Source organism: Parasteatoda tepidariorum, chromosome 3 (assembly GCF_982258835.1).
Source record: "Parasteatoda tepidariorum strain Cologne lab strain chromosome 3, Ptep-v5.0, whole genome shotgun sequence".
NCBI classification, from domain to species: domain Eukaryota; kingdom Metazoa; phylum Arthropoda; class Arachnida; order Araneae; family Theridiidae; genus Parasteatoda; species Parasteatoda tepidariorum.
This window is the reverse complement of record NC_141757.1, coordinates 115540500-115567472: the sequence shown is the minus strand read 5'-3', so window position 1 is coordinate 115567472 and position 26973 is coordinate 115540500. Positions and strand designations below refer to the sequence as shown.

Sequence of the window (26973 nt, the reverse complement as noted above, 5' to 3'; positions counted from 1 at the left end):
ATGAAGGTTGGTGTTATTTTCTTGATCTGATTTAGTGTGCTTTTATTGTCAATTTATTAAAATGTCAGAAATTGAAAAATTAAAGTCTAAGCGTAAAGTTTTAAGAAATAAGGTCACCAAATTAATTACTAAAATTGAAACGTATCTCAATGAGTGTGATGATTTGGCTGATATAGATAAAACTAATGCTTTAAAAGAGTTCCGAGAACAATTAATTCACAAAGAAAGCGAGCCTTATAAGTTTAAATGGCAAGGTTGAAGATTTGTGCGATATTAGTGAAATCGAAAGTGAGGTTTCGATTTCAGATGAATATAATGAGAAAATTGTTCTATGGAAACAAAAGATTATAAATGTAATTGATAATTTGAGCGCAAAAGAAAAAGGAAATATTTCAGTTGATTTAAGTATGAGAGAAAGTAGAGAAAATACACCCCCTTTAGCTAGTTCAAGTAGTAACGAGCAGTTAATAAAAACTGTTAAACTTCCCAAGTTGTACATAAATAAATATTGGTTAGAATTGGTTAGAATTTTTTAATCAATTCGAAAGTGCTATCCATAACAATAACAGTTTAAGCAAAGTAGATCAGTAAGAAAGTAGAACAGTTTAAGCAAAGTAGTAGTTTAAGCAAAGTAGCACTTTGTTTTAAACATACAAATCATTTTTAACGTTTCATTTAGAAATTGAACATTACGATCGAACCTAATAATTATGTAATTATTTATGCATAATCGTACAAGAAAATATTAATTTGTAAAAAACGCTTTAAAAAATTTTTTAACACTTTGTTTTACGCGTATTTTGAATTTCTAAACAAACATTTCAATAAATATTTTAAGTAAGATTTGTACATTGTAGTCAATTTATTTAATATCTTTCTTAAGCAAAACATATATATCTTCAGATTTATAAATTGATTTAAAACAATCTGAGTATGAAGTTTTGATAGAAATCTGACTTTCTGTGCCTTACAAGTAAATGAAATTCAAAAATACTATATCGCGATGCAAAACTGACGATGCATCACGATATATAATTTCTATTATCGCCCAGTCCTAGTCCGTAATAATAAAACAAAAAAGCTACGGTGTAGGTCGAATAAAATTAAAGAATAGAAATGATCCTGAAATTTTTGTTGAAATAGAGGCGTTAATTACAGATACAATTACAGCCGCACCTCTTTCGATTCCAAATACTCGAATACAGAATGATTTAATAGCGAAAGGTTTCGTTTTAGCTGATGCATGTTCGAATTTCAATCAAGGTTTGGATATTTTAATTGGGGCTGATTTATTTTGGGAGATAGTTGATAATTCTAAAGCAGAGAAAATAAATAAATCTTTATATTGTATTCCCACTATATTTGGTGTTATACTGTACAGGGAATTCAAGAGGAAAATAAAGAGATGTCGAGCCTGGCTACTTCGACAAATTTAAGTTCAGTTACGGATGTTCAGGTACTATGGGATTTAGAATTGTTAGGCATTCGAGATGAAAATGAGATAGCTATTGAGGATAAGCAATTAATAAACAAATTCGAAAATAATCTTAAGTTTGTTAATGGCAGGTACGAAACTTTATGAAAAAAGTCACCGAAAGATCTTGCGAATAATTTTTGGATAGCAAAAAAGAGATTCGATAATTTAAAAACTAATTTTGAGAAGAATGACTGGGTTACGAGGGAATATAAACTTACGATACAAGAGCAACAAAACAAGGGAATAGTCGAGGAATGTACTAGAGATAATGAGGAATATTTTATACCTCACAAAGCAGTTGTGCGAAATGATAAAGATACTACCAAAGTGCGAGTTGTTTTTAACTGTAGCTCAAAAACTAAGCAAAATTTATCTTTAAATGATTATTTAGAAATAGGGCCAAATTTAAATCCTAATGTGTTAGACATTATTCTTAAATTTAGAAAATTTAAAGTAGCATTCAGCGCAGATATCGAAAAGGCTTTCCTCATGATAGGCATTTCTGAAAAGGATAGGAAATTTTTAAAGTTTTTGTGGCTTTCAGATAATTCTAGTAATAGCTTTAGAATTTTGCGAATGACTTGCCTTCCTTTCGGTTGTACATCATCTCCGTTTATTCTTAACGCAACAATTAAAAAGCACATTAAACAGTATCTTGAAAATGCACCTAAATGTGTTGAAATGTTGGACACTTCACTTTATGTGGATGATCTTTATTTTGGTGCTGATGATGTTGAGGAGGCGTTTGATTTATCGACTGAAGCTGTTCATATTTTGGGAGAAGCAGGAATGAATTTACGAAAGATGAATTCTAATTCGGAAGAATTGAAGTCTTTGTGGATAGAAAAGGGTTTTAGTGATGTTAGGAGAGTTCTAGTGGTAGTTTGAAAGTTTTAGGTTTGAATTGGAACCCTATAGGAGATAATCTGTCGTTGGAAATTTCCCCGTTGTTGAAAAATTTAAATAATTCGGCAAATACGAAAAGGTTTGTGTTACACGCTGCTGCAATGGTGTTCGATCCAGTTGGTATTGTTAGTCCTTTCGTTCTTAAGATTAAGTGTCTGTTGCAAGAGATATGGAAAAGAAGTTTAGATTGGGACGAAGAGTTGGCAGTAGATTTGAAAATAAAATGGACTGAATGGTGTTCAGAGGTTAAGCATTTAAAGGACATAGTTCTGCCAAGGTATTGTTTTTTGTCAAGCGGAAATCCAGAAAGTCGAAGAGTAGAGGTACATATATTCTGTGATGCGTCACTCGTTGCATATGGGACGGTTTCTTATGTTCGGTATATCAATGATGAGGGAAAAATCAACGTGTCGTGTTTCCCCCTTGAAAAAGTTAACTTTGCCATGCTTAGAATTGACGGCGACAGTTATAGGAGCTAGACTAGGTAATTATATTAATGGTATTTTTGGGGAAATGGTTTCTGAATATATATATTGGACGGACTCATTCATTGTTTTACATTGGATCAGGGAAAGGGCTGAACGATGGAAGCAATTTGTTTGCAATAGGGTCAGGGAAGTGCAGGAGAAGTCAAATCCAAAATCTTGGCATCATTGCAAAGGTATCGATAATCCTGCTGATTTGCTGACACGTGGATGCAATGCAAGCAAATTTAAGGAAGGAGATAAATGGTTCCATGGCCCTTCATGGCTGAGACTTGAAGAATCAGAATGGAATAATGATAAAGGTTTCAGCTCTTTGAATAGCAAAAACTTGGACGATGAAAATCGTATTGAAAAACGAAACAAGCCCGTGAACATCAACATTAATGTTTGCAAGGAAGAAAGCCAGTCTGATATTATGAACGTCATAAATAAAATTTCATCATGGACTAAATTGCAAAGAGTTTTTGCCTGGTGTAGAAGATTTATTCTGAATTGCAAGTTTCCAGCTGCAAAGGCTAGTGGTTGTTTAACAACTGCAGAGATTCAGAATACTAGAAATTCCCTTGTGAAGATGGTTCAAAATTATGCTTTTGGTACTGAAATGAAATATCTGCAGAAGGAGAAGACACTTCCAAAAAAATAGCAAACTGTTGCCTTTGGAACCCTTTCTTGACTCATCCGGACTTCTCCGAGTTGGTGGAAGGTTGAAGAATTCCAATCTTTCTGACCGTAGAAAACATCCAATACTTCTCCCAAAGGGTCATCATCTATCAACAATAATTGTGAGATATTTTCATGAAAGCCATCTACATGGAACTATTTAAATGATTATCAGCATTAACGCTAGAATATTGGATAATTGGAGTCAAGAATCTTGTCAGAAAGATAATTTCCAGGTGTGTAAAATGTCATAGACAAATTGCTAAGTTTTTGACACAATTTATGTCTGATTTACCTTCAGTAAGAGTCACACCTTCCCGAGTTTTCTATGTTGTTGGAACTGATTACGCTGGACCTTTCCTAGTGAAGCCCAGAAAAGGAAGAGGTGTGAAGACTATGAAATGCTATGTTTGTTTATTTGTGTGTTTATCCACAAAAGCCGTTCACTTAGAACTCGTAAGTGATCTGACTTCTGATGCTTTCCTTGCCACGTTAAGAAGATTTACTTCTCGACGAGGAAAACTTGATCAGATACACAGTGACTGTGGGACTAATTATGTTGGTGCATATAGAGGGTTGAAGCGTTTAATTGCATCACTCTCTTCAGATGAAAGATTTCAGGGTTATCTTGCAAAGGAAAATATCATTTGGAAATTCAATCCTCCTGCGGCACCTCATCACGGTGGATTGTGGGAATCCACTGTCAAATCTATGAAGTCTCACCTTAAAAAAACTGTCGGTGAACAAATCCTCACCCAAGAAGAATTCCTAACCCTGATTGCAGAAGTCGAAGCTTGCCTTAATTCTCGACCACTCACTCCTTTGTCTGAGGATCCTGCTGATTGTGAGGCATTGACACCTGGTCATTTCCTCATTGGTACTTCATTGACATCAGTGCCTAATTCTGATCTTTCAAAGGAAGTGATTACACCTTTACAACGATGGAAGTTAATGCAAAGAATGAGCCAAGAATTCTGGAAACGGTGGTCAACTGACTATCTTTCCACTCTTCAAAGGCGTCCCAAATGGCTCCAAGTAAAGAGAAATCTTGCTGTAAATGAACTGGTGCTAATCAAAGACGATGATTTGCCACCATTGAAGTGGAAGTTGAGACGTGTGCTTGAGACCTTTCCGGGAGCAGACGGTAAAATCAGAGTGGTAAGGTTAAAAACTGCAAATGGTGAGTTAAAACGTCCTATTGTTAAACTTTGCCCACTACCAATAATAGACTTCAAACATTGAACTCATACGAACTTTGAACTCTTAATTACAATTTTCGGTCAAATCAAAAATTTTTGATGGTTTAATATTTGTCTTTTAGTGCATTTCATTTGATTGATTTTGTTTATTGTTTGATTACAATTCACATATATTTCATATAAGGTTGTTTAATTTTTGTGTACTTATTCTTAAACTGAAAATTTTCTGTAATTGATTTATTGCTGCATTACTTTTTAAAATTAAAGTTAGAATGAATGTAATAACATTTTATGAACCCCCTAAGTGTTCATAGTGGGGGAGGATGTTTCTGTTTAAAAAATTGTGTGCTGCCATCTATATTTCATTTTAAAAAGTCACGTGATTAGTAAATGTTTTATGCAGTTCAGTTCGCCTTAAAATGTCGTACAATTAGGTATTGTGTTTGTCGTGTTAGTATTTTGTGTATGTTTTTATTTTGTGTTCATCATTAAAATATGTCAGTTCTAAGGGGTCGTTAGTTTCAATTATATAGTAACCACTTTTTGTAAGTTAAACTCTGGATCAGCCAAATTAATGTCCGATGGAATTTTTACATTAGATACTTCAACTGGATTAATTATCGTTAAATTTGTATTAATTATCGTTAAATTTGTAATCGAAGGAACAATTAAAAATTCTAAAGATGTTGAAAAACTCTCACTATTGTTTTTAATTACAGTGGTTACCTTTTGTTTGATATTTACCGGAATATCGCTCAATCCAGAAACAGAAGCATTTATTTTTTACTTTTTCAACATTAAATTATTAGCTAATTTTTGTTTACAGAAAGAAAGATGAGAGGCGGAATACAAAATCGCTCTGCATGGATAATAGTCTCCTAATTCATTTCTAATATAAACAACTGTAGTAGGCAAGAGAATATTTTGTTTCTTTTTTATGTTGGATCGGCTCCTGGCATCGTAGAAACTGAGGAGGTAGGAGGCGGGGAAGAAATCTCATAAATATGCAGTGAAGTATTAAGGCGTTTCTTGCAAACTATGCAAACGAAGCAGGAGTTATTTGATTTACAGTCTTTTACTTTGTGATTATTCTTTAGACAATTAATGCACAAATTTAAACGTTTTATTTCATTAAATCTATCCGGAACCTTCATATTTTGAAAAGTGTTGTCCTTATAAATCATGTGTGGTAATTTACTGATTACACAAGAGTTAGGATTATTATTCGAATTTGGGAAAGATTTACTCTTATTAACAGTTAGCTTATGTTTATAAATTGAAGAAGATGCTGTTCGACTAATACTATCAAGAATTTAGTTTCTTTTTTCTAAAAATTCCAATTCTGGTATTTCATTTGATGCGATCGTTTGTTCAAATTGTTTTCCAGTTTCACGATCTACCTTTTCCAAATTGATGTTTAGCAAAAGTATGTCAGATAAATTATTACGATCAAAATTTAGAAGCTTCGAAGCTCTGATATTTTTCTTTAAAATATCTACCATGTTTCTAATATCTCCAGCTGATTCATTTGCAAGTTTTTCAATTTCCAATGACGCTTTCAAATAATGCAGTTTTTGAGAGTTGTTTAAATCATTGTTTTTAGTTATAATGTTATCAAATTGTGATTTAAAATTAGGCCACTCATCATATTTACCGTGAAATACCGGTAGTGGTATCTCGGGTAGTTTAATTTCTAGTTTTGTTTTCGAATCAGCCTGAGATATTTCATTTTCACAATTAAGTTTTGAAGGTTTAATTATCAAAGAGTTAAGAATATCTTTAATTCTTACCTCCAAAGCTTCTAGTCTGTCTACTGTTTCTTCTAAATCAGTTTCTCTTTCAGGTATCTCTGGATCACTTACATCTTTTAGACCAGTGGTCGGCAAAGTGCGGCTCCAGAGCAAAATGTGGCTCTTTCGCAAATGAAGTGCGGCTCTGGCACAAATATCCACGGATGGCGCAATAATATTTTCATTTAAAAAAAAACTTGGTAAGAAAAAAATTACATCTTATTTTGATAAATTAAAATTCTTCTATAAACCGAGAACGTGTATAATTTTTTTTTTAAGTTAAAAGATAGATAGGTAATTAAAATTTTATATTATTGTAAAAATACCTAACGAACATCGAGTTTAATTTTATTAGCTTTCGTAAACGTAAACACAAAGCATGTACGAGCTACCAGCTGAAATTGTTCGTATGTTTTCGGGGTACTCCGGTGTGATACAAAGTACCACAAGCATGCGCGCATACTTTTTTTTAAAGTAGTGGGGGTACAAATTGGCATCACAGACCAGCAGTTGCAGTGTGAACAGTTTGGTCTTATCTACCGTGTCTGCCGTTGTCCTGTCTTGATAAAAAGTTGTTGTATTTTTTAATCTAGCTGCACAGGAATTTTTATACGATTTTATTACACCTGCTATGTATGTTGACATTGGTAGCTTTGTATGACATTGGTGGCTTTGAAATACAATTGCTGGATTTAAAAAACAAGGAGATATGGGGCTCTAAATTCGAACGTCTTTGTGTTGAATTGGAAATATTGGAGAAGAAAAAATTTGATCTTAGTTCACAACACAAGTGGTCTGCTTTGAATGACCTGGAGAAGGAAGACATGATCATTTTCAACGCTTGGAATAGTATTCCTGACTCTCACGATCAGCTGAAAAAGCTCGCGTTTGCTATTCTCTCCCATTTCGGTTCTACATATATAAGCGAACAATCTTTTTCAAGCATGAACATTATCAAGAGTAAACTGAGAAGTCTTCTTATTGATGAGAACTTGGAATCAAGCCTAAAATTAAAAACAACAACATACAAACCTGACTTACTCAAACTTTCTAAGGAGATGCAAGCACATTGTTCGCATTAATAAATAATTACTGAGTATGACATTTAGTTTTAATTTAGTGTACTACTTATTTAGTGTAATAAAAGTTTACTAAACAAGCAGATTTGGCTCCCAATTTTCTTTTAAATTGCTGTAATGTTCAGGTTTGGCTCTTTGGCTAATAAGTTTGCCGACCACTGTTTTAGACCATAATATTGATCTTTCAATTCATCAACTTTTTGATATAATTGTGCAACACGCTTAAGCTTCACTTCTAATTCAGTTGGATTATGTTCCTTCTTCTGATCAAAGTAAGTTTCTAATTTCGTTATGGTACCTTTGACGGCACGCTTCGATCTATTTAGTTTCTCTTTTTCCGGATATTAAGGATCACTAATGTTCGATACCAATTGATTTGAATTCTATGTTGGTTCGTTTGATAACAAATGTACTGACAACAGTACATGAAAAAAGATAATTTTTAACAACTACTTTAACTTTTGTAAAAATGAAGTGGGGATAAGAATTGATCGATTCAGTGTTGCCAGATTGGGCTACTTTTAAAAGTACCCGCTACTGAAAATTGAATTTGGGCTACTCGCTACTTTTTGGGCTACTTATTATTTTTCAAACGCTACAAATCTTAAATCTGCGCTACTTTTTTCCTTACAAAATATATATATTTTTATTTTTCCCCTTCCCATTATAAGATGATTCTGAAAGTTCGCAGTTTCTTTACCTTTTTTAAAAGGGACATTTTTGTTGTTGTTGAAAACGCTCTCGCTTTAGTTTTGGATTCTTGATTTGCTTTGCTGATGGAGTCTATAATCTTTCCATATTTATGTTTCAAATCGTAGACTCAGGAAATCGCAAAGATTTATATGGAAAAATGCACGGGAAATTTTTTTTTTTAAAACTCCAACCATTATTGATCGTTTATCTTCTGGAGAAAATAAATCACGTGACTCGCTTTGAAACTCGGAAAAATTAAATCCAGAGTCATTAAACCTGCTGAATGAAAATAGTTGTTGTGAATGACAATGAGCTTCCAAGAAATATCGTACTTTTAAATGCTTTTTAGTGAATTCATTTTACTTTTATAAATTACCATCTATTCACAGTTGCACGAAAAATAGGAAATTTTTTTTATCTCTCTAGAGCTTAGATTTGCCCGTTGTAAATGATGAAATAATTTTTTTTTTAAAGGAAGCTATAATATGTATTGCTATGGTTACAGTTATTATTTTCACCTCATTTTGCCAAGTATGCAATAAATAAATGAAACAAATAAAAATGAAGTTTTGGATAGTTATCATTAAGGCCCGGATTTTGATGACATTTGCAGTTTTTTGCATTTTTGGACATTTTTTGTCTTTTAGAGCATTTTTTTTAGATTTATAGGGCATTTTTCTTTAAATTTTGGGGCGCATTTTACATCATTTGTTTTACGGAGAAAAAACAAATGATGGATATACGGAGAGCATTTTACGGAGAAATATTTCATTTTGTTAATTTTTTTCCAATTTTTATTATTTTTTATCAATTTTCATTATTTCATTCCAAACTACGAAGAAAATCTATAGGATATTAACAGGTGAAGCAAAATCTTCTCAAATTGAAGAAGAATTGCCAGTAAGTGAGACTGTCTTTTTCAAGTACGCACCTACAACATCAGTAGACTTTGAAAGAAGCTTCTGCAGGAATGAATATTTACTTTCAGACAAGAGACGCTCGTTTACATTTTAAATTATCAAGAAACATTTAATAATCCAGCTTAATTCTGATATTTAGTAATATTATGAGATGGAAGTTGTTATATCCATTAAAGTTTCCATACAAAATAAAAATATTTTGGTGTCAATATATTTTCCTTTTTTTGTTATTTTAGGATATAAAACATATTTTTCAAACTTTAATGAACGTAGAACAAGTATTGCATTGCTTTATATTTTTTAAATGACTCATAATAATTTTAAAGAGCAAAAATTTTTTTTAATTCAATATTTTTACTTTATTTAAGGCATTTTTTGCGCAATTTTTGCACTTTTTAAGGGCATTTTTTGCACTTTTTAAAGGCATTAGTTGAGATTTTTTAGGTCATCAAAATCCGGGCTCTAGTTATCATATTAAAATAAAATTCGTATTGCCAAATGCAAATGGTACTCAGAATTGGCATCAAGGAGAACGACACGGAGAAATATTTCATAGAAGGCCAAGGCCCACCCAATGATGACGATGAAACGCAAAAAAATGGATTTTGTTTTTAAAACAAAAATATATACTATGAAATTTAAAAAAATAATTAGCTATAATAATGAAATTATGAATAAAAATGACTAAGTTAACTGAAACAAAATGCACTGAGGGATCAGGTCAATTGAATGACGAAAAATTTTTTTATTCGAAAATGTCAACATTTTAAACCTTTCGAAACATTTATAGTAATTGCAAAATCACGAGGAAAGATAATTACTTTGAATGATAAACATGGTAATGTATATACTGTGTGTTATAAAAGGAGTTTAGAAAATTATTAAAGCTACTTCAGTGAAACTAGCGTAAACTGATCACAAGTGGAACTACAATTTGATGGTTTGTCATCTTATAAGAATGATAATAAATTGTTTTTACCAGTTTTATACTCGATCATCAAAATCTTAGATAAATGATTAACTTATAGAGGTGGTCATCTTAACAGGTTTCATTGTGCAAGTAAAGTAAGCACAGCAACTAAGCGAGCTACGAGAAAAGAAAATATTTACGAGCATTTAGTGCAAATCCATCTTTTTGTCATTGTTATTTTTTTTAACTTTACAACAGATGTTACGGCTACTATAAACGAAACAAATTTTTTTTTTTTAAATATTTGTTGCTTCGTAGTACTGTTAAAAAATACTGTTTCATACGTGTCCCAAATCAAAATATTCATTTGTTCGCTGAATTACTATCAAAACTATTCTCAATCGAGTTTGAAACAATTATTGATGCTGTTACAAAGAAACGAAAAGTCATATTTCTCATCTGCGAGCTGAATGTTTGTACTTTGCATTGTTTCGAACTTCAGAGCAGAAATGATTGAATAAATAAAACGGATCTCCAACATTGTTTTTCCACAATATTTTCTCACAATAATAAAAATATTTTCTGAAAAACTATGAACTTTGTTAAAAAATTTGAAATATTTTTACAAAACTGGCAGATTTTATACAAAAACAAAAAAATACTTTCTTAAAAGAGAAATTTTTTTGCAAAAACATAAATATTTTCTCAAAAGATAGAAATTTTTTTGTATAAATATAAAAATATTTTCTGAAAAACTGGAAAATTTTGTTAAAAAGTTTTAAATATTTTTACAAAACTAACAGATTTTTCACAAAAACAAAAAAATAATTTTTTAAAAGAGAAATTTTTTTGCAAAAACATAAATATTTTCTTAAAAGATAGAATTTTTTTTATAAAAATAAAAATATTTTCTAAAATATTAAAAAATTTCTCTCAATAATAAAAATATTTTCTGAAAAACTAGAAAATTTTGTTAAAAAGAAATAAAAATGTTACAAAATTTCTAGTTCGTTAAGATTTTAAAATGATTACTTTAAGTTAGATCAATAAGTATTTTCTATAAAATCATTTTAAATCAGAATCCATTGGTTCTATGAACCATCCAGAGTGGGGGACCCATTTTTAAATACTCATCATATACAGAATTACTATAGAAGTTAGCACAAATTGGGATACATCTATGCAGTAGATATATTTTTTAACTAAAATATTGAGTAAAGTGAAATGAGGGGAGTGAATTCTCATATGCTATTAAAAAAGTAAACGCTAAGTACTACAAACATTTGTCAGTAAAGTAATTATTCAAACAAAAGTTAGAAGATCCTGAAACAAATCATTTTTAAATATAGGGTTGAAATCTGTGTGGTTAAAATAGCTGATTCTATAAGAAGCTACTAAAGTGTAGAAACAAAGAATAAATTTGAATATTAACTGAATTAGAAATAATCCCAAACCGAATGAATTGTACTTTTAAATCTGTGTATAGTTTTAGTTTATATCATAAGAAATAATGAAATTTTTTTAAGTAATAATTTCAACGGAAAAATGTCAAATTATTTCCTTTGTGATCAAAAACATCTTTTCTTTGTAGGAAAATATTTTAGAAAAATTTTAAACATGAATCTCTACTATCAATGTAGACTTCGAGTCTAATGTTTAATTATTTAAAAAATGTTTTCAGCCCTATTTTAAAAAAAAATAATGGCTTAGTAATGAAATATAAGCATGAAAAACACATTGGATACCAACAAAAACTTTTCTACATTAAGGGGAAAAACGAGAAAGTAGAAAAGTTTTTTTTCGTTAAAAAGTTATGAAAAAATATTCCTACGTTTTTAAAATTAAGAAATTTAAACTTGAGTTAGAACAACAAGTTCGAAATAATATTTACGTTAAAAATGTAATATTGAAATATTAGAAATTATAAAATATTTACCTGAAAGTCTTTTAACATAATGAACTGGAGTAATGTGAGTTAACGGAGTAGTGTAAGTGTGATTCAAGTAAATATTAGAAAATAATGATGTTATAAATAATAGAAACAACACGAATTCGTATATTTCTCCATCATTTGCTTTTAATGAAGAAAAATATTCCATAGTTAATTTATTGCGTAATTTACTAATCTATTATTCATTTTATCCAAACAGTAATTTTTCTGTAATTAATCAATTAATGATTTAATTAATCTGTTACGTCCTTGATTACGCCAAATATTTAGTTAGCCACTATTTTGCAAGACCTTCAACACGTATTAATATAGATATTTAAGAAATATTAATTTATTTTTTTCTACTGAAAAAAATTGTATTTTAATATTTAAAAAAAATTAATAATATATCTATAGTATTTATTCAATTATAATTTTAAATACATTCATAAACTTATTTCTCCTTTAAATTTTATCAAATATAAGAAATTAATTATTACATTAAATTATAAATGTATTTATTTTTTAATTTTATGAAGAAGGTCATATTTGAATTCATTTTATTTTCTGTTAGAAAATGTATAACTACATATTTACATTTTGTTATCAATTATCTATTTATTTTTTAAAATACAAAGGGGCTATTTTAAATCAAAGAAACACAAAATGGGTAATTTTTTAATGCCATAAATACTTTAATTTTCTTATTTGATGTTATAATAATGATAAGAACTTACTTAATTTTAAAATTAAGAGTCGAATTTAAAAGTATCTCTCTATATATTAACGGATATAAGAATCACGCGCTTGTTTACCGTGCATGGAGACCTGTGTCCCTGGAAAAGGGGATCCTGGTATTTGAGGGGCATCCTGGTACCCCAACACACTGCTTTGGCCCATGCTCCAGGTAAACGGGAGGTGTGTATTGGCCTGTATACATCAACCGGCTAGTCACGAATGCCATCTGTTTGCTAGGGTCAAGTCCAGGATCACTTACTGGGCACCTCGTTAAGGGTGGTGGATGCTTCAAAGGTGACTCGCGGACGTATTACTATTAGTCAGCATCGATGTTCAGGTAACAAATTGGTCTCAGTACCTATCTGTTAATTGCATCCCCTAAGTTGGATTCCGTGGTGGGTGATGCCGCTGATAGTTGAAATTTTTTGTATCTTCTATGGCTGAAAATAGTAATTTGTTCAGTTCCGTACACCAATGCAAAAACAGCGGAAAATGTGCCTCGCACCATAAGACTATACTTTATACTTTCTGATAAGTCTGACTAATACTACTGTTCCGAATACATCGTTTACTAAAGTGTCCCCATTTTTGATTAACAAAGCTCTCATTGCGATTTTAGGAGAAGTAGGCTCCATTAAAAATTTATGTTCTAGTGATCTCTTGGCTACATCCAAACAACAGGTTACCATTTTGCCCTCATACACGACTATGTGTTTATTTTCTGTAACTGTAACTCCCAAGGAATCACTAATCACCTCCCGTGGTGTTATATCTGAATCTGAGTTTATCGATGATATAGAGGAAACGATAGTGAAAGAATTAAAAGACTAACACGTTGCTGCTGTCAGAAGGATCAAGATTCGGAGGGATGACAAACTCATCCCTACGAAACATCTGATCCTTACATTTGACACTTCAAAATTATCAACATCTGTAAAGCTTTCCTGGCATAACTGCCCTGTTCGACATTATTTGCCAAACCCTTTGAGGTGCTTTCAATGCCAAAGGTTTGATCACTCCAAGGCATCTTGTCGAAGCAAGCCGATTTGTGCTCATTGCTCTGTTTTTAACCATAGTGGCACTTCCTGTCAGTTGCCAGCCCTTGCATTACTGTAAGTTTAGCTCATGCTGCATACTCCCGGAGTTGTCCGAAATGGTCCCAAGAAAAGGAGATACAAAGTGTTGCAAAACCTGACTTTCAGTGAAGCCCGCCGAATAGTCACCGCTCGTACTCCTCATCCGGGTGTGTCCTATTCTGCTGCTACTAAAACGTCTACTAGTACCCAAACCAATTTTCCACTTTTCCCCTCTGTAGGTCAACATCAGATTCTGATTACCAGTCTAAAACCTTGTTTTAACTTCAATGCTCCATCTAACAGAACTACTTCGTCTCTTCCCACCAAAGCACCTAAAACCGATAAATCTGAAAAGACTCGGCCTTTGCTCAAAACAGAGCTCAACAGCAATTCTACCGTCTGCACAAAAACCTGGTCATTCTAGAAAGAAAAGAGATCCTGAGTACAACCAATCAGTCAATAAATCCGAGAGATACATATATTTAATAATCATATGATTATAATACATTAATAAAACTAATTACTATGTCTAAATTTTCCGTGCTTTTGATGAAGCAAATGTATCAATAATATCATCAAAATTGATCATTTAAAATTTTTCTCTTTCAACACTTAAAAATGCTTGGTCACTTAAGCGATCTGTCAAAATTAATTTTAATTTTCTGAATGAACGTTTGCAGCTAGCAATTGATACTGAGATAGTCAGGAGTATTTGAAGTGCCGCTCTCAGATTTGGAAAAACATCTTCTCCATTCGAGATTTATTAAAAAAGTAAAAAATTCTAATGGAGTTTTAGGTTCAATTTCTTTTCTATTGTGGAGTAACATTTTGCTGTCACATATTTTGATAAAAAGTTCTATTTCATTGAAATCTGTATTATAAAATTCACCCAAATTTTTAAATTTTTTTTCAAGGTCGTTATCAACATTATCCTTGTTTAATAAATTTTCAACGTCTAGTAGAAATCCAAATTTGAAATTAAGGTTACTTAATCGTGTGAATCGTGTACACATTTCTTGTTGGAGACGATCAAGAGTGCTTTTCATAACTCGAGAAATTTCACTTTCTGCGGAAAGACCACCGTAGCCAATTCTCCAGGCACGTATTGTTGTATCCATATCCCATTTTTCACAAAGAGACTCCGCTTTTTCTATTGTCTCTTTACAGAGCTTGTCTCGAATTTCCGCTAGTTCAGTCGCTAATGATTCAAGATCATGGAACGTTTCTCTAAAATTCCTTCTAGGATCTTGTAATCTGAGCTGCACACGATCAATCCTCCTTAAGATTTCATACCAGAAATGAACTAAAGTTATGAAACTAAAAGTTAGTATATTTTGCAACAGAATTGTAGCTTCACTTCTGGTGTCTTTGTAGTGGTAGTGTCCTCTGCTAATTTTTCTAACAGTTCTTTTATATTCTCTAGCCCATGGATGATAACGCTAACCGCTTGTATTCTGGCGCTCCATCGCGTTTCAGATGTGTGACCTGCCATCACGACAGTATTATCGTAACATTGTGATCTGCAGTTTGTTAATGAAATTTCATCGTACTTTAATTTCTCTTAAATTGTATTTTCGATCGAGGCTGCATCTTTAGCATGTATTTCAATAAAACCCAAAAAAGATTCTTTGATGGAAACTTTTTTATTGATAGAATCAGCATCTACATACCTAACGACTTGGGACATTTGTTCTCGATGAGAGATATCAGGAGTTGAATCAAACAAAAGTCCATAATATTTATTTCTTTTGATATCGTTTATTAGTTGATTTCGAACTGTAGATGCCAGCAGATGAATTAATTCATTTTGAATCTGTGGTGACAAATATGAGAACAACAAATTTTTCTGTTAACTAATTTTTTCATACTTACTTAATAATAGAATCGTCGAGTAGATGTAGTAGGTAATCTTATTTGATTTATTACTTACCAAGAATGCCTTGAAATTGAAAGGTAGTAACATAGTGAAATATACAATATAATTTATGCTGACATTAAATTTATGTATAACATTTAATATTTAATAACATTTCATTTTTATTCTAAGCAGAGCGCGATGACAAGGACGTAAAACTGAAAAATACACGCCCAAAATAACTTAAAAGTTACTATTTCGGGTATTTCACTAATTTGTTACGGGCTTCCACAACCTGTCGCAAATGTCACGGATATGTACAGTCACGGAAAAAAGTATCCGGAAAGTAACAAATAATCTTTTTTTTTAAAAACAGATAATTCTCAGGCACACAACAAATACGGCGTTGTTTGCGTTCTTTCCTAGAAACGACAAAACGCTGTATTTGTTGTGTGTCTGAGAAGTATCTATATTAAAAAATGGACGATCCTTTAATTGTTATTTTCCGGACACTTTTTTTCCGTGACTGTACATATAAGTACATTAGAGTGTTATTGTTATCGTTTTAAAATAACAAGCGTAAGCTACATTGCTTTTATACAAATAAAAATAAATAGTGTTCTGAAAGAAAAAATGTCTGCACTTTGTACACTGCAAATATTTATTATAACATATTAAGAGATAATTTATGTAACTACACAGCGTAGATGCCATAAGGAAATGCTGACAGACACAGGTCGAGTTAGACAGGCACAGGTCAGCCAGTAGAAAAGACGTGCCATTTCTATTGTGAATATATTATTACAGTTTGATTTAGACTATTAAAATGACATTATGAATTAAATATTATGAATCATATTTATGAATTAACATTTAATATATTAAACTGGCACTAAATTTAAAATATATCTTCCAGAAATCTATTATAATAAAAAAAATTATCCAGCAATTTTTTGTTTTGCGGACCATTTGGCGCCCCTTTGTGAGTAGCGCCCGGGGCATGATGACCCCCCTTGCCCACTTCTCACTACGCCACTGCATAGGACAATAACCTCTGTTTGCTAAATCAATGAGAAGAAACTAATTTTCATATGCCAACACGAACCTTTCATTCCATTGATTTAGCTTTATGTTCTCATGCCGTTCATCAACTTTTCTGTTAGTGATAGTCTGTGATCATTTTCCTCTCATTTTATCATATTCTGCGACAGTTCCCGTGAGTATTCATACATCATCGAGTTGACTTATTCACTCAACTTGCTCAGATAAACAATACAATTGTTACTGATGTCGATATAAATAGTGCTGTTAATCTCTGTAATTATCCGTGCTGCAGAAGATAGTATCCCAAAGACGTCAAGCTCTGTTCCTCGTTTACGTAAGCCTTGGTGGAATTCTGAATGTTCCTCGGCTTACAAGGAGCAGAAACGCCTTCTACGACAAATCTTTTGGCCAAAGCATTTGCTCGCAAGGTCCGGCGCATAAGTCAAAAAGAGTCTTGGATGCGCTAAGACATCTCCCACACAAATCTGATTGAGAGTCATGAAAGCAAATGGCATATACCGTGAATTTCATTCCCCGATATTTAAAAAGAATGGTACTACCTATTCTGCTCCTATCGATCTGCAGTCCGGATAAATTACATTTCAGTTTTCCGAAACCACAAGCGCAATGTCGAACGCCAAGTCATTAATTTTCACACTCGCAGATCATCTTCATATAATCCTGATTTTACTTTTCTAGAGTTACAACGCGCATTATCATCTGCTTCAAATACAAGTCCTGGTCTTGATGGCATTACATATCGCATACTCTGCCATTTAGATACTGCGTCCTTGTTAAATGTCCTTGTTCTTTTTAGTAGAATTTGGACGGAACAGACGTACCCTACTAAATGGCGTGAGGCTATTGTGATTCCCATTTTGAAACCAGGCAAGAATCCCAAAGATCCGGTTAACTATCGTCCCATAGCTTTAACCAGCTGTTTATGAAAAACATTTGAGTACATGATTAACGCACGCCTTGTATATTTCCTAAAAAAAAAGCGTCTAATACCTAATTTTCAAAGTGATTTTCGTAAAGGAAGATTAGCAATAAATAATATTATCGAACTAGAGTCTCGAATTCGTAATGCTTTTGTCCGGCGTAATCATCTAATCTCTATCTTCTTTGATATCGAGAAAGCATATGATCGAACCTGGCGATATGGAATTCTAAAGGCACTGTTAGATTTGGGTCTTCGTGATCAATTACCGATTTTTATAAAAAATTTCCCATTTAGACGCTATTTTCGTGTTAAACTTGGATATACTTTTTCTGACCTTTACATTCAGGCAGAAGGCGTCCCACAAGGCAACGTCTTAAGCGTCTCGTTATTCATATTTCACTAGTTTTAAACATACTGCAACCTGCTGTCTATGGCTCTCTTTATGTTGATGATCTACACATTTCTTGTTCAGGATCTGGCATGAGAGTCATCGAACGGCAGCTGCAATTAGCCGTGAACAAGATTTTAGACTGGCGTGATCACAATGGCCATACCCTTTCACCTTCAAAAAGTTCACGCATCTATTTCTGCCGGAAACGCACCCTGCATAATGATCCCGCCATCTCCATTCATAACATTGCTATCCCTGTTGTATCTCACACAAAAGTTTCAGGCGTCATTTTTGATTTTAAGTTAACCTTTCGTCCTCATATAGTGCAATTGCGCAAACGATGTGAACAGAAACTAAATATGTTGCGTGTTCTGTAGGATATGTTCTGGGGAGCGGATCGTCTAGCACTCATACGTATTTATCTAGCCGAGATACTATAGAGGCTGGATTATACATGCACAGTCTATGGTACTGTAACCACTTCTAACCTAAGAGCCTTAGACACAGTATATCATACTGCTTTACGCATATGTTCTGGAGAATTTCGTACTTCTCCAGTGGAAAGTTTATATGTAGTTTGCCAACAAATACCATTATAACTACGTTGCATGCAGCTGTCTCTTACTTATTACTTTAGTATCATGTCCTCTAAATCGCATCCTTTAAAGCATGATGTTATTTCATCAAGCTTGGAGTGACTGTATGTTGCTAGACCATCACATTCGCCCATTTCATGTCCACACACGCTCACTTATCCAAACATTCAATACTTGTGAATTACCTTCACAATCAGTGGATCTCATACCACCATGGACCATTTCACCATATCAATTTATTCCCCTTTTCAATTTATACAATAAAGCCACTGTTGCACCCTGCATTTTTCATAAACTTTTCACTGCACATTGTCACCAATATTCGAAATATGTACCAATTTTTACAGACGGTTCAAAATCTGCCTGATATGTAGGCTGCTGTGCCGCCATTACTGATGATACATTTAGCTATAAAATCCCAGATATTTGTTCTGTCTTCACTGCTGAAGCTGTTTCTATAGTTATGGCACTACGACTAATTTTTTCGCCCTCTACTCGGAAGTATTGCCTATACACAGATAATATGAGTGTTTCAAGCCATAGAGAAAAGTTTCACCGAGATACTCATTCAATTTTATATTTTGTTATACATTTGTTAATCACTCTTCAAAAGAATGGCTTCGAGATTCTATTCTGCTGGGCATGTTGGCATTCCAGGGAATGAGCTAACTGACTCAGCTGCACAATCTGCCACATCTGTCTTATCATTGTCCATACCTTTCTCTGACATAAAATTACACATTCGAAAATTTATTACCTCATTAAGGCAACATCAAATAAAACCTCAAAGTTTTTAATAAATTGCACAGCATTAAATCCAGTTTAGGCAATTCGCCAGTGCTGCGCTTGCGTAGAGCTGACGTGAAGCTAACCCACCCCCGAATCGGTCACACCCAGTTAACGCACCTCCAACTACTGTTTGGAGAACCTCCTCAAGGAGGCCCTCCAAAGATTTGTCTTAGTAGATTTGTCTGTTTTGACAAAAAAAGATTTTGATCTATCGGGATTAAATTTAGATGGAATGTTAGTTTGAATATTGTTCAAAATTTGACATCTCCTTTCTAAGATTTCGAGGAAATTATCAAATTCAGGCACATCGTTGTCTTTCAATGTTAATTCAAATTGTTTTCGGGTGTCTCTGTATAATTTATCGAATACAATATTTAATAATAAAGCGTTGAATAATTTATCTCGTTCAAAATCTAAGATTTTTAAAGATCTGAGGTTCTTCAAAATGTTATCCAATATATTACGGAGATCTTTGCCTGATTCATGCTTTAAGGGATAGATATTTAGAATGTTTTTGATGTGACAGTTAACAATTATTCTTTTATTTTCATAGCGTTGTTCTAACGCTTTAAATAGAGAAGAAAAGTTACCGTCAACAGTTTATATGATTTTAGCTTCTCCTTTAAGAGATCCGCGTAAATAATGCAGTTTTTCATGATCAGAAAGTTCAGGATTTTCACTAATTAGGCTATTGAATTGCGTTTTTAACAAGTTCTATTCCTCGAATTTTCCGCTGAAAAACGGAAGTGGGATTTTCGGAAGATTAATTAACGCCTTTTTAGGCTGTTCACTGATAATAGAATTATCAACACTTTGATTTTGCACAGTGTCAATGTTTATAGTTTTTAATTTATTAATAGAGGTTTTGAGGCTTACCTTTAATTTTTTAATGTCGTCATCCACTTCGAAGGGAGAGACCTCAACTTTCTGGAAATCTTCTTATTTTGCAATTTTGTAGTAGTCATCTTTAAGCGTTTCGAATTTCTGTTGGATGCTAAGCACAATATCCAACTGAGCCTGCAGCTCAGAAATCTGTCTTGTCCTTCTGTGAGGACATTATTCAATTTCGTAAGCTGGCATTTGATGCTGCCACGCTTGCGGTTTAGCGCTATGATATTTGCAATATGTAGCGGGATGAATTTATTACATTCAATCATAAAGCGTTTATTCAGTATTCCATAGGATCTGGATCACCCAGAGCCTTACAAAGGCAGTGGCATATGGGGCAGTTGCTCCGGGGCCCCACATCAGAGCGGGGCCCCAAATCGAATTGAAAGTTTGTTTTACGTTTCCTTCCTTAATGAACTTTTTTTAAAACAAAATATCAGTACAGTGTAAAATCCGTCAGTTTTATGTTAGCTTCTTCATTAATCTATTGTATGAACATAATCTTTGTTTTGTAAATCCATGGCTTTCTAGGGTGAAATTCAGCTAAATTTTCGCAGTTACGATGAACAAATTTGGCCAATCAAAAGCTTGCATTTTTACATATCGCAAAATGCGATATGTTTACAAAAATACAGGTTTTTGATTGACTTAATTGAACCATAGTCATTGCGTAAATTTAGCTGAATCCCGCCCTTATGTCAGCAAGGATATGAAATTTCCGCTGCTGGATGACAAAGTTAACAATAAGAAATTTGCATGCAGCATAATGGACATAGAATTGTCAGAAAGTCGATAAAATGGACAGAGCGATATATTCATCTGGCCATTGGAGTTTCTAGTCAATTTTCTTGTTATCTATAATGAGGTAAAAAATTTAAATACCTCCAAAAAGTTCGACTGATTACTGAAGTAGTGAAGCAGAAGGGGCCCCCAAAGAAGTTTTTGCCCCGGGTCCTAATTAGGCAAAGTCAGGCCCTGGGATCACCTCCGGGTCGCCAAGGATCAAAATGTGCGGAGGTAGCGTAAATGAAGAGTAAGCATTTTGTATTAAAATGAGTTTATTGGCGTTTCCCTTTCGGGTGTTGCGTTGAACTGTAATGGCGTACAAAAACATAGACTGAGTTTAGAAAAGGTTGTGCTTGCTAAGTTGGCGTAATTACAGTGCGATAAGGGAGATGCTCCAAAGCCAAGAGCGTAATTTACAAATATGGCACAATTGCTTAAAATAAAAGGTTTCGGTCACTTGTAACCATATACCAGTTATTACGTCTTGTTGTGATTACAGGTAATCATAATCACTTTTAATCTGCAATCGTTGCTGGTAACTTATAAAAATAATTACAAGTAGTTTTTTACCATGTACCTTTTACTTGGAGTTGTCACAATCGTAGTCAATTAGAATATTTCTTGCCCATTTCTGTTGATTAGTGAAATTATTCAGTTATTCTTGACAAATAAATAAAGAATAATGATTGAAAATAATAAATGATTTATTCAAAATATTTCTGGCTAATGAATAAATCTTTTTTCCTTATTCAGGAAGATTTTGAATAATTATTCATCATTATTTATTCATTATTCTGAATGAAAAATGCCCATCTCTGGTTACCATCAACTGTTCCGTCAATGGGAAACCATAAAAAAGTTTGACTTACATTTGTATTGCCGCATTTGTTTCTTCCTGATCTTTTCCACTCAACTCAACTAGTTTTTTCTTTCTTTCGCAAACTAACAGAAACGAACGAAACACAAAAAATATATTCGTGCATTGTAATTTTCTTTCCTTTCCAGAATTATTTTTTTCAATGCGAAGAAAAAATAAACGTAACAAAAGCTTAACAAACTATTCATCCTTTAAACAGAAAGAAAACTGGATAAAAACCACAATGGAAAATTTTTTTAGCAATGCATGTACAACTTTTTAACAATGCTGTTTCATTAAAAAAAAAAGAAGGTCAAAATGAATGGGTATATTGTATTTTAAGAAATGAAATGAATTAAAAAATATTTCTTTCTCTGTAATAATAATCAAAATAGATTATAATACATTTTATTTTGATCAATAAGCTGCCTCAATAGTAATATTGTTCCTTTTTCATAATTTTCTTTAAAATTCAAAACAAAGAATAGGGAAGTAGAGCTCTGCATCAAATGAATTTTCTATTGTTTTTAACAAAACCTACTTATTCAATCCACAATGTATTATGATCACGTTTTATTGTTTAAACAGCTAATTTTTACATATTTAAAGCCGATTCAGCCGACTTGAGTTCTGATAGCTGAGTAAAGATATTAAAATAAGGTAGTAAATAATCACATTGCTGTTAAGATGCTGATTAATTTAATAGTAACTGTTGTTCTTTTGACCATAGTAAATGGTTTTAAAGCGCCTCTACCTTCACACGACGTAGGTGAGGGAGAACACGTTGAACCTTGTCAAAAATGGATAAAATGCGAAGCAGAGGGTGAGAATCTTTTTGTGTTTAAATCGCAATTATTATTTGCCCCTATAAGTAGAACTGTATTTATTTAACAATTGTCATTATTGCAGTTTATCAGTGTAAGAGATTTTAAAGGATCTGTTTTCCTAAGTAACAATTCATTAAAAAGTACAAGATATAGATTTAACAAAATTTCCTTCCTTTATAATTTTCAGCAAGTTAAATGTTTCTTAATTTTTTTAGAAATTTCCCAACCTAATTACCAAATTGCAGTATATATTATATTTGGTTACATATTTCTGTTCCTCTATTGTCACGTCTACTCGAGCTAGTAGACTCAAATTGGACGTAAAAACCAAAGTCCTCCCGCATTGGTTCGCCGACAGCTTTCATTATCTTTGTTTTCCTAGGTGAAAAAGTCTTGTTTTTCCTAGAAAGAGTGATTGTTTTAATAAGACACAGATTAGGGGATAGAGCGTTCGCCTTTCAATTAGGTGAACCCGTTCGAATCCCAGTGCTGGTCAATACGAATTCCGTACCCGGCTTGCACTGATCACAGTGTTGAGGTTAAATATCCTCAGTGGTAGACGGATCATGGGTTAGAGTTCCCTTGCCGTCAGTCTAACCGTGGGAGGTTTTCACGGTTTTCCTATCCAAGTCACGCAAATGCGGGTTAGTTCCATGAAAAAGTCCCCCAAGAAGACGAATTTCTCCCATTACTTGGTCCAAGAGTTTCCCTTATCTTCTGGATTGGGTTCAAAATTACAAGACTACGGCGTTGAACAATGATAGTCGTAAACCCAAAATAGGGTCGACTGTTTAACTCTTCTGTTTGCTTAAATTAATCATTTTAAAAATTATTAGCTAATTAGTATTTTACTTTTTAATAAAAGCTTGTAATATTATGCTTGAAAGATTTGCCATGTTTGATTAAACATCAACAATGCTAGTTTTGAAAAGTAATAAGTAACATTTTTAAACGAGTTAAATAGTAAGCTAGTAACTTTAACTTTCATTAATGAATGATTTTAAGCAACATTATTTAGTGATTAAAAATGTAATATATATATATATTTTTAAATTTGCATTTGCATAAAACATTCGCATTTCAACTGAAGTTAGTTTGTTACGCGAGCTTTTCGGAACATGTTGTGCAGTATTCAGTTAATGTTAAATTAAAGCACTATAAAGCAATATCATATTTGATATAACTCTTTTTTTTAATTTATCTTTTTATAGCAATACAAAACTGTTATGCTTTTCGTATCATGATTATATTTACTGTTATGATTATATTTGCTTTAAATACTTATAAATGACATCATCTTATAAATGAGATGTTTTGAGTTTTAAGTAGTTCATTGTTTCCGGCAAATTCGTTCCCACATTTAAAAGCTGTTTTTAAAAATGAAGTACTCTTTTTAAACGTGAAAAATAACTAAGTAATAACTCTTTCATTTTCAGTTCAGATTTCTTTAATACGAATAAATAAATAAAAATTAGAGTAACAGCTACCACAGGAGAGACTATCAGTTCTTTCAATAAAAAATGAAAAAGAGCAGCAAGAAAAGAAAGAAAAAAAACACCTTTTTTAAAAAAAAAAAAAAAAAATAAGTTGAACAGTAAAATACTTTTTAAATATGACGAATTGCCAGGTATAGTTCATTTATTTTAATGTTTACATTTCTTTGATATAATTATGAAAGTCGAAATCTGGGTAACAGTTATAAACACTAAAGAGACAACCAGTACTTTTACTGAAAAATGGAATAATTGCTACGGAATTAGAGTTAAAGGACAGGCTAGTAGAGTGAAACCGGATAACTGGATTGTTTAGAAATTAGTTATATTTTCTTGCGGCAAACTCTAAATCGCATTTTACTATACAGGAAAAATAACTACTATATTGCTAAATTCATGGCTTCTGCGCAGATAAGTTTGTTTTGTTCTACTGTTTTTAAAGTATTCTTATTTAATGATTTAATGTTTTTTATTACACTTCGAAAAATTATTTTTAGTTCAGATTATAATACATTTACTAAAGATTCATACCCAATTAAACAATGAGGGTTTACTCTATTAGTTATTCTGTTTCTTTTCAAAAACCTCTGCCGTCAGCGAAAGACCGGGTACTACCTTAGTCTTGCCCCATCCTCCCCTTGATGTGCGTCTTCGCTTGAAGATTCAGGTCAGCGGAAGAAGATAACTACACATTAAATTACATGCATAATATTTTTAAATTGTCACAAAAATAAAAATGTATGCTACATTTTCACTGAAATTCTAGTATACCTAGATTTCTCAAAGAGTTAACATCTCTGGAAGTTAACTCTACCCTACTAAAAGTGTAAAATGGGGTGATTCTGCTTTTTCTAGAAAAAAAAAGTCATTCTTAAAAACAGCAGTACTTACACGACATTTTAAGAATGATATATAGTACACAACTAAACAATGGATATATCTTAATTAAATCTGAAATTTTTTAGGTCGAGCAGTTTAGCTCTAGCTGGGCTTCGAATCTCATTTTCCCGATTTTATACCACTTTCTCCTACATGTTTTCATATGTATAAGAGGAGTTTCGCAAAAACAAATTGGGGCTCATCCAATAATTTAATTTAATCATAAATTAAACTTTTGATGTAGTTAGATATTTTTTATTATATTCATAGAAAATGAAAAATTATTAAATTGGATTAAAAAAAGGATAACTGTTTTTCGTTTGAACCATTTCGAAAAAAAGAAAAAATTAGGATTAAAAAAAATTTTTTTTTGACATTTACATTAATTTTTTTAAAACTTTTTTTCCCCAAAAAGAAAGAAAGTAATATTACTGAATTTAAAAATTTAACGGACTACAGTTACAGTATGCTGACTTTTTAAAATTTACTCGTGTTCACTTCCAACGAAAATAAAAGTATTATTCTATTTACTCACCAACCATCCTCGAAAGAACTTTCTTTCTGATTCAAGTTAAATTCCGATTGTTCTGATTCTACATCAATTCTGATCATTCTGATTCTAGTGAAATTTCCTCGGTTACAAACTAAAAGAATAAAATAAAAATAAATAAATTAGCCAATGCAGTACTGCCAAAAGCTTAGCTAAGTCACCTGAATTTTAGCTAAACTTTAGTTATCACCTGAATTTTATTTTCCAATAAGCCTAACCTAAGGAACAAATTCTTATCTAAATATCAATTTTAGCAACGAATATCTTAATCTTCTGTATGTCTTTTTTTATTGTATATAATATTGAATATTAGAAAGTAGTTTATTTTCAAAAATGACATTTCGTTTCCTTAACTGAAAACAATTTAATTGCAGATAAAGCCGCACTTGATGAGTTTGATGCATGTTTAAATCAGGTACCAGAGGAGGTAAGATTATTTTTAAAATTTTTTGAGTATAGAAACAAATTTGGAGGAATAGATAACTTTTTATCTGTTGAATCTTAATATTTTTGAGGTTCCCTTGGTAAATTCGAACTTGTTGACGTATTTAAAGAATTGTAACTCATATTAATGGAAACATTATATTTTACAACTACAAAGTTTTAATTCATAGCTCATATTCAGGTAGCACCGTTACCAGAGTGCAACAGTCTCAGTGACCTATTTGAAACGGAGATATGCCACAGTTTCGTCTCTCACAAGGATCCTGTTCAGACAAGAATCTGTCACATAGTGATCCTGTTGAAACTTGAATATGTCACAGTTTTCACACTGAGATCCTGTTGAGACGTGAATATGACCCGTTTTCGTCGCAGTATGAAATCCCTGTGGCAGTTAAAGGTCTCATTGTGGTCTCATGTTGACATCTAGGTGACGTTAAAATGCGACATCAACAAAAAAGGACGAAGTAACTTTTTTAAACTTCAAGCCTTGATTTATGTACGTTTAACATCTTAGTATAGATCTTTGGCATCGCTGAAACTATACAAAAGAAGAAGAAAATAATCGAACGTTTGTTGTACAAACGCTAAATATTGAAATTGTCGGCAAATGAGTTATGAAAAACTTCCTATCGTGACGAAAAAAAAAAAAATGGCGATCTCAGCTGCCTTGAATGTTGGATTCCTGACTTCCGCTTAGGCAAAGAACTACTTAAACTTTGCAATGTATATAGTTTTTTTTCTTCACTTTTTTCTTTCTCTTTTATTTTTA

The 26973-nt window shown here is 32.3% G+C and overlaps 3 protein-coding genes across 3 annotated transcripts in view; all 3 read left to right on the top strand.

Annotated features, from left to right (window-relative positions):
* LOC147814209 (uncharacterized) lies at nucleotides 1-2365 on the top strand. The gene is made up of 3 exons (XM_087160269.1): nucleotides 1-6; nucleotides 1382-1566; nucleotides 1921-2365. Exons 1-3 carry the CDS (start codon nucleotides 1-3, stop codon nucleotides 2363-2365), a joined length of 636 nt encoding a protein of 211 aa, XP_087016395.1.
* A 1445-nt stretch (nucleotides 2366-3810) lies between these two features.
* Nucleotides 3811-13618, top strand: LOC147814208 (uncharacterized). Its single transcript, XM_087160268.1, has 2 exons — nucleotides 3811-4708; nucleotides 13407-13618. Exons 1-2 carry the CDS (start codon nucleotides 3811-3813, stop codon nucleotides 13616-13618), a joined length of 1110 nt encoding a protein of 369 aa, XP_087016394.1.
* A 9004-nt stretch (nucleotides 13619-22622) lies between these two features.
* Nucleotides 22623-26973, top strand: part of LOC107448382 (uncharacterized) — a 46188-nt gene continuing 41837 nt past the window's right edge. Inside the window, exons 1-2 of the mRNA XM_087159955.1 lie at nucleotides 22623-22834; nucleotides 26135-26187. Coding sequence (XP_087016081.1) covers nucleotides 22699-22834; nucleotides 26135-26187 — 189 coding nt within the window. The 5' untranslated portion in view covers nucleotides 22623-22698. The remainder of the gene's footprint in view (nucleotides 22835-26134; nucleotides 26188-26973) is intronic.

Bases quoted from the DNA above. Each gene is read 5' to 3' on its own strand.
- LOC147814209 (XM_087160269.1), top strand. The intron at 1,567-1,920 runs GTACGAAACTTT...TCTTAAATTTAG, and splicing joins CTTAAGTTTGTTAATGGCAG to AAAATTTAAAGTAGCATTCA.
- LOC147814208 (XM_087160268.1), top strand. From the start codon at position 3,811: ATGTCTGATTTACCTTCAGTAAGAGTCACACCTTCCCGAGTTTTCTAT. The intron at 4,709-13,406 runs GTGAGTTAAAAC...TTGCGATTTTAG, and splicing joins AAGGTTAAAAACTGCAAATG to GAGAAGTAGGCTCCATTAAA.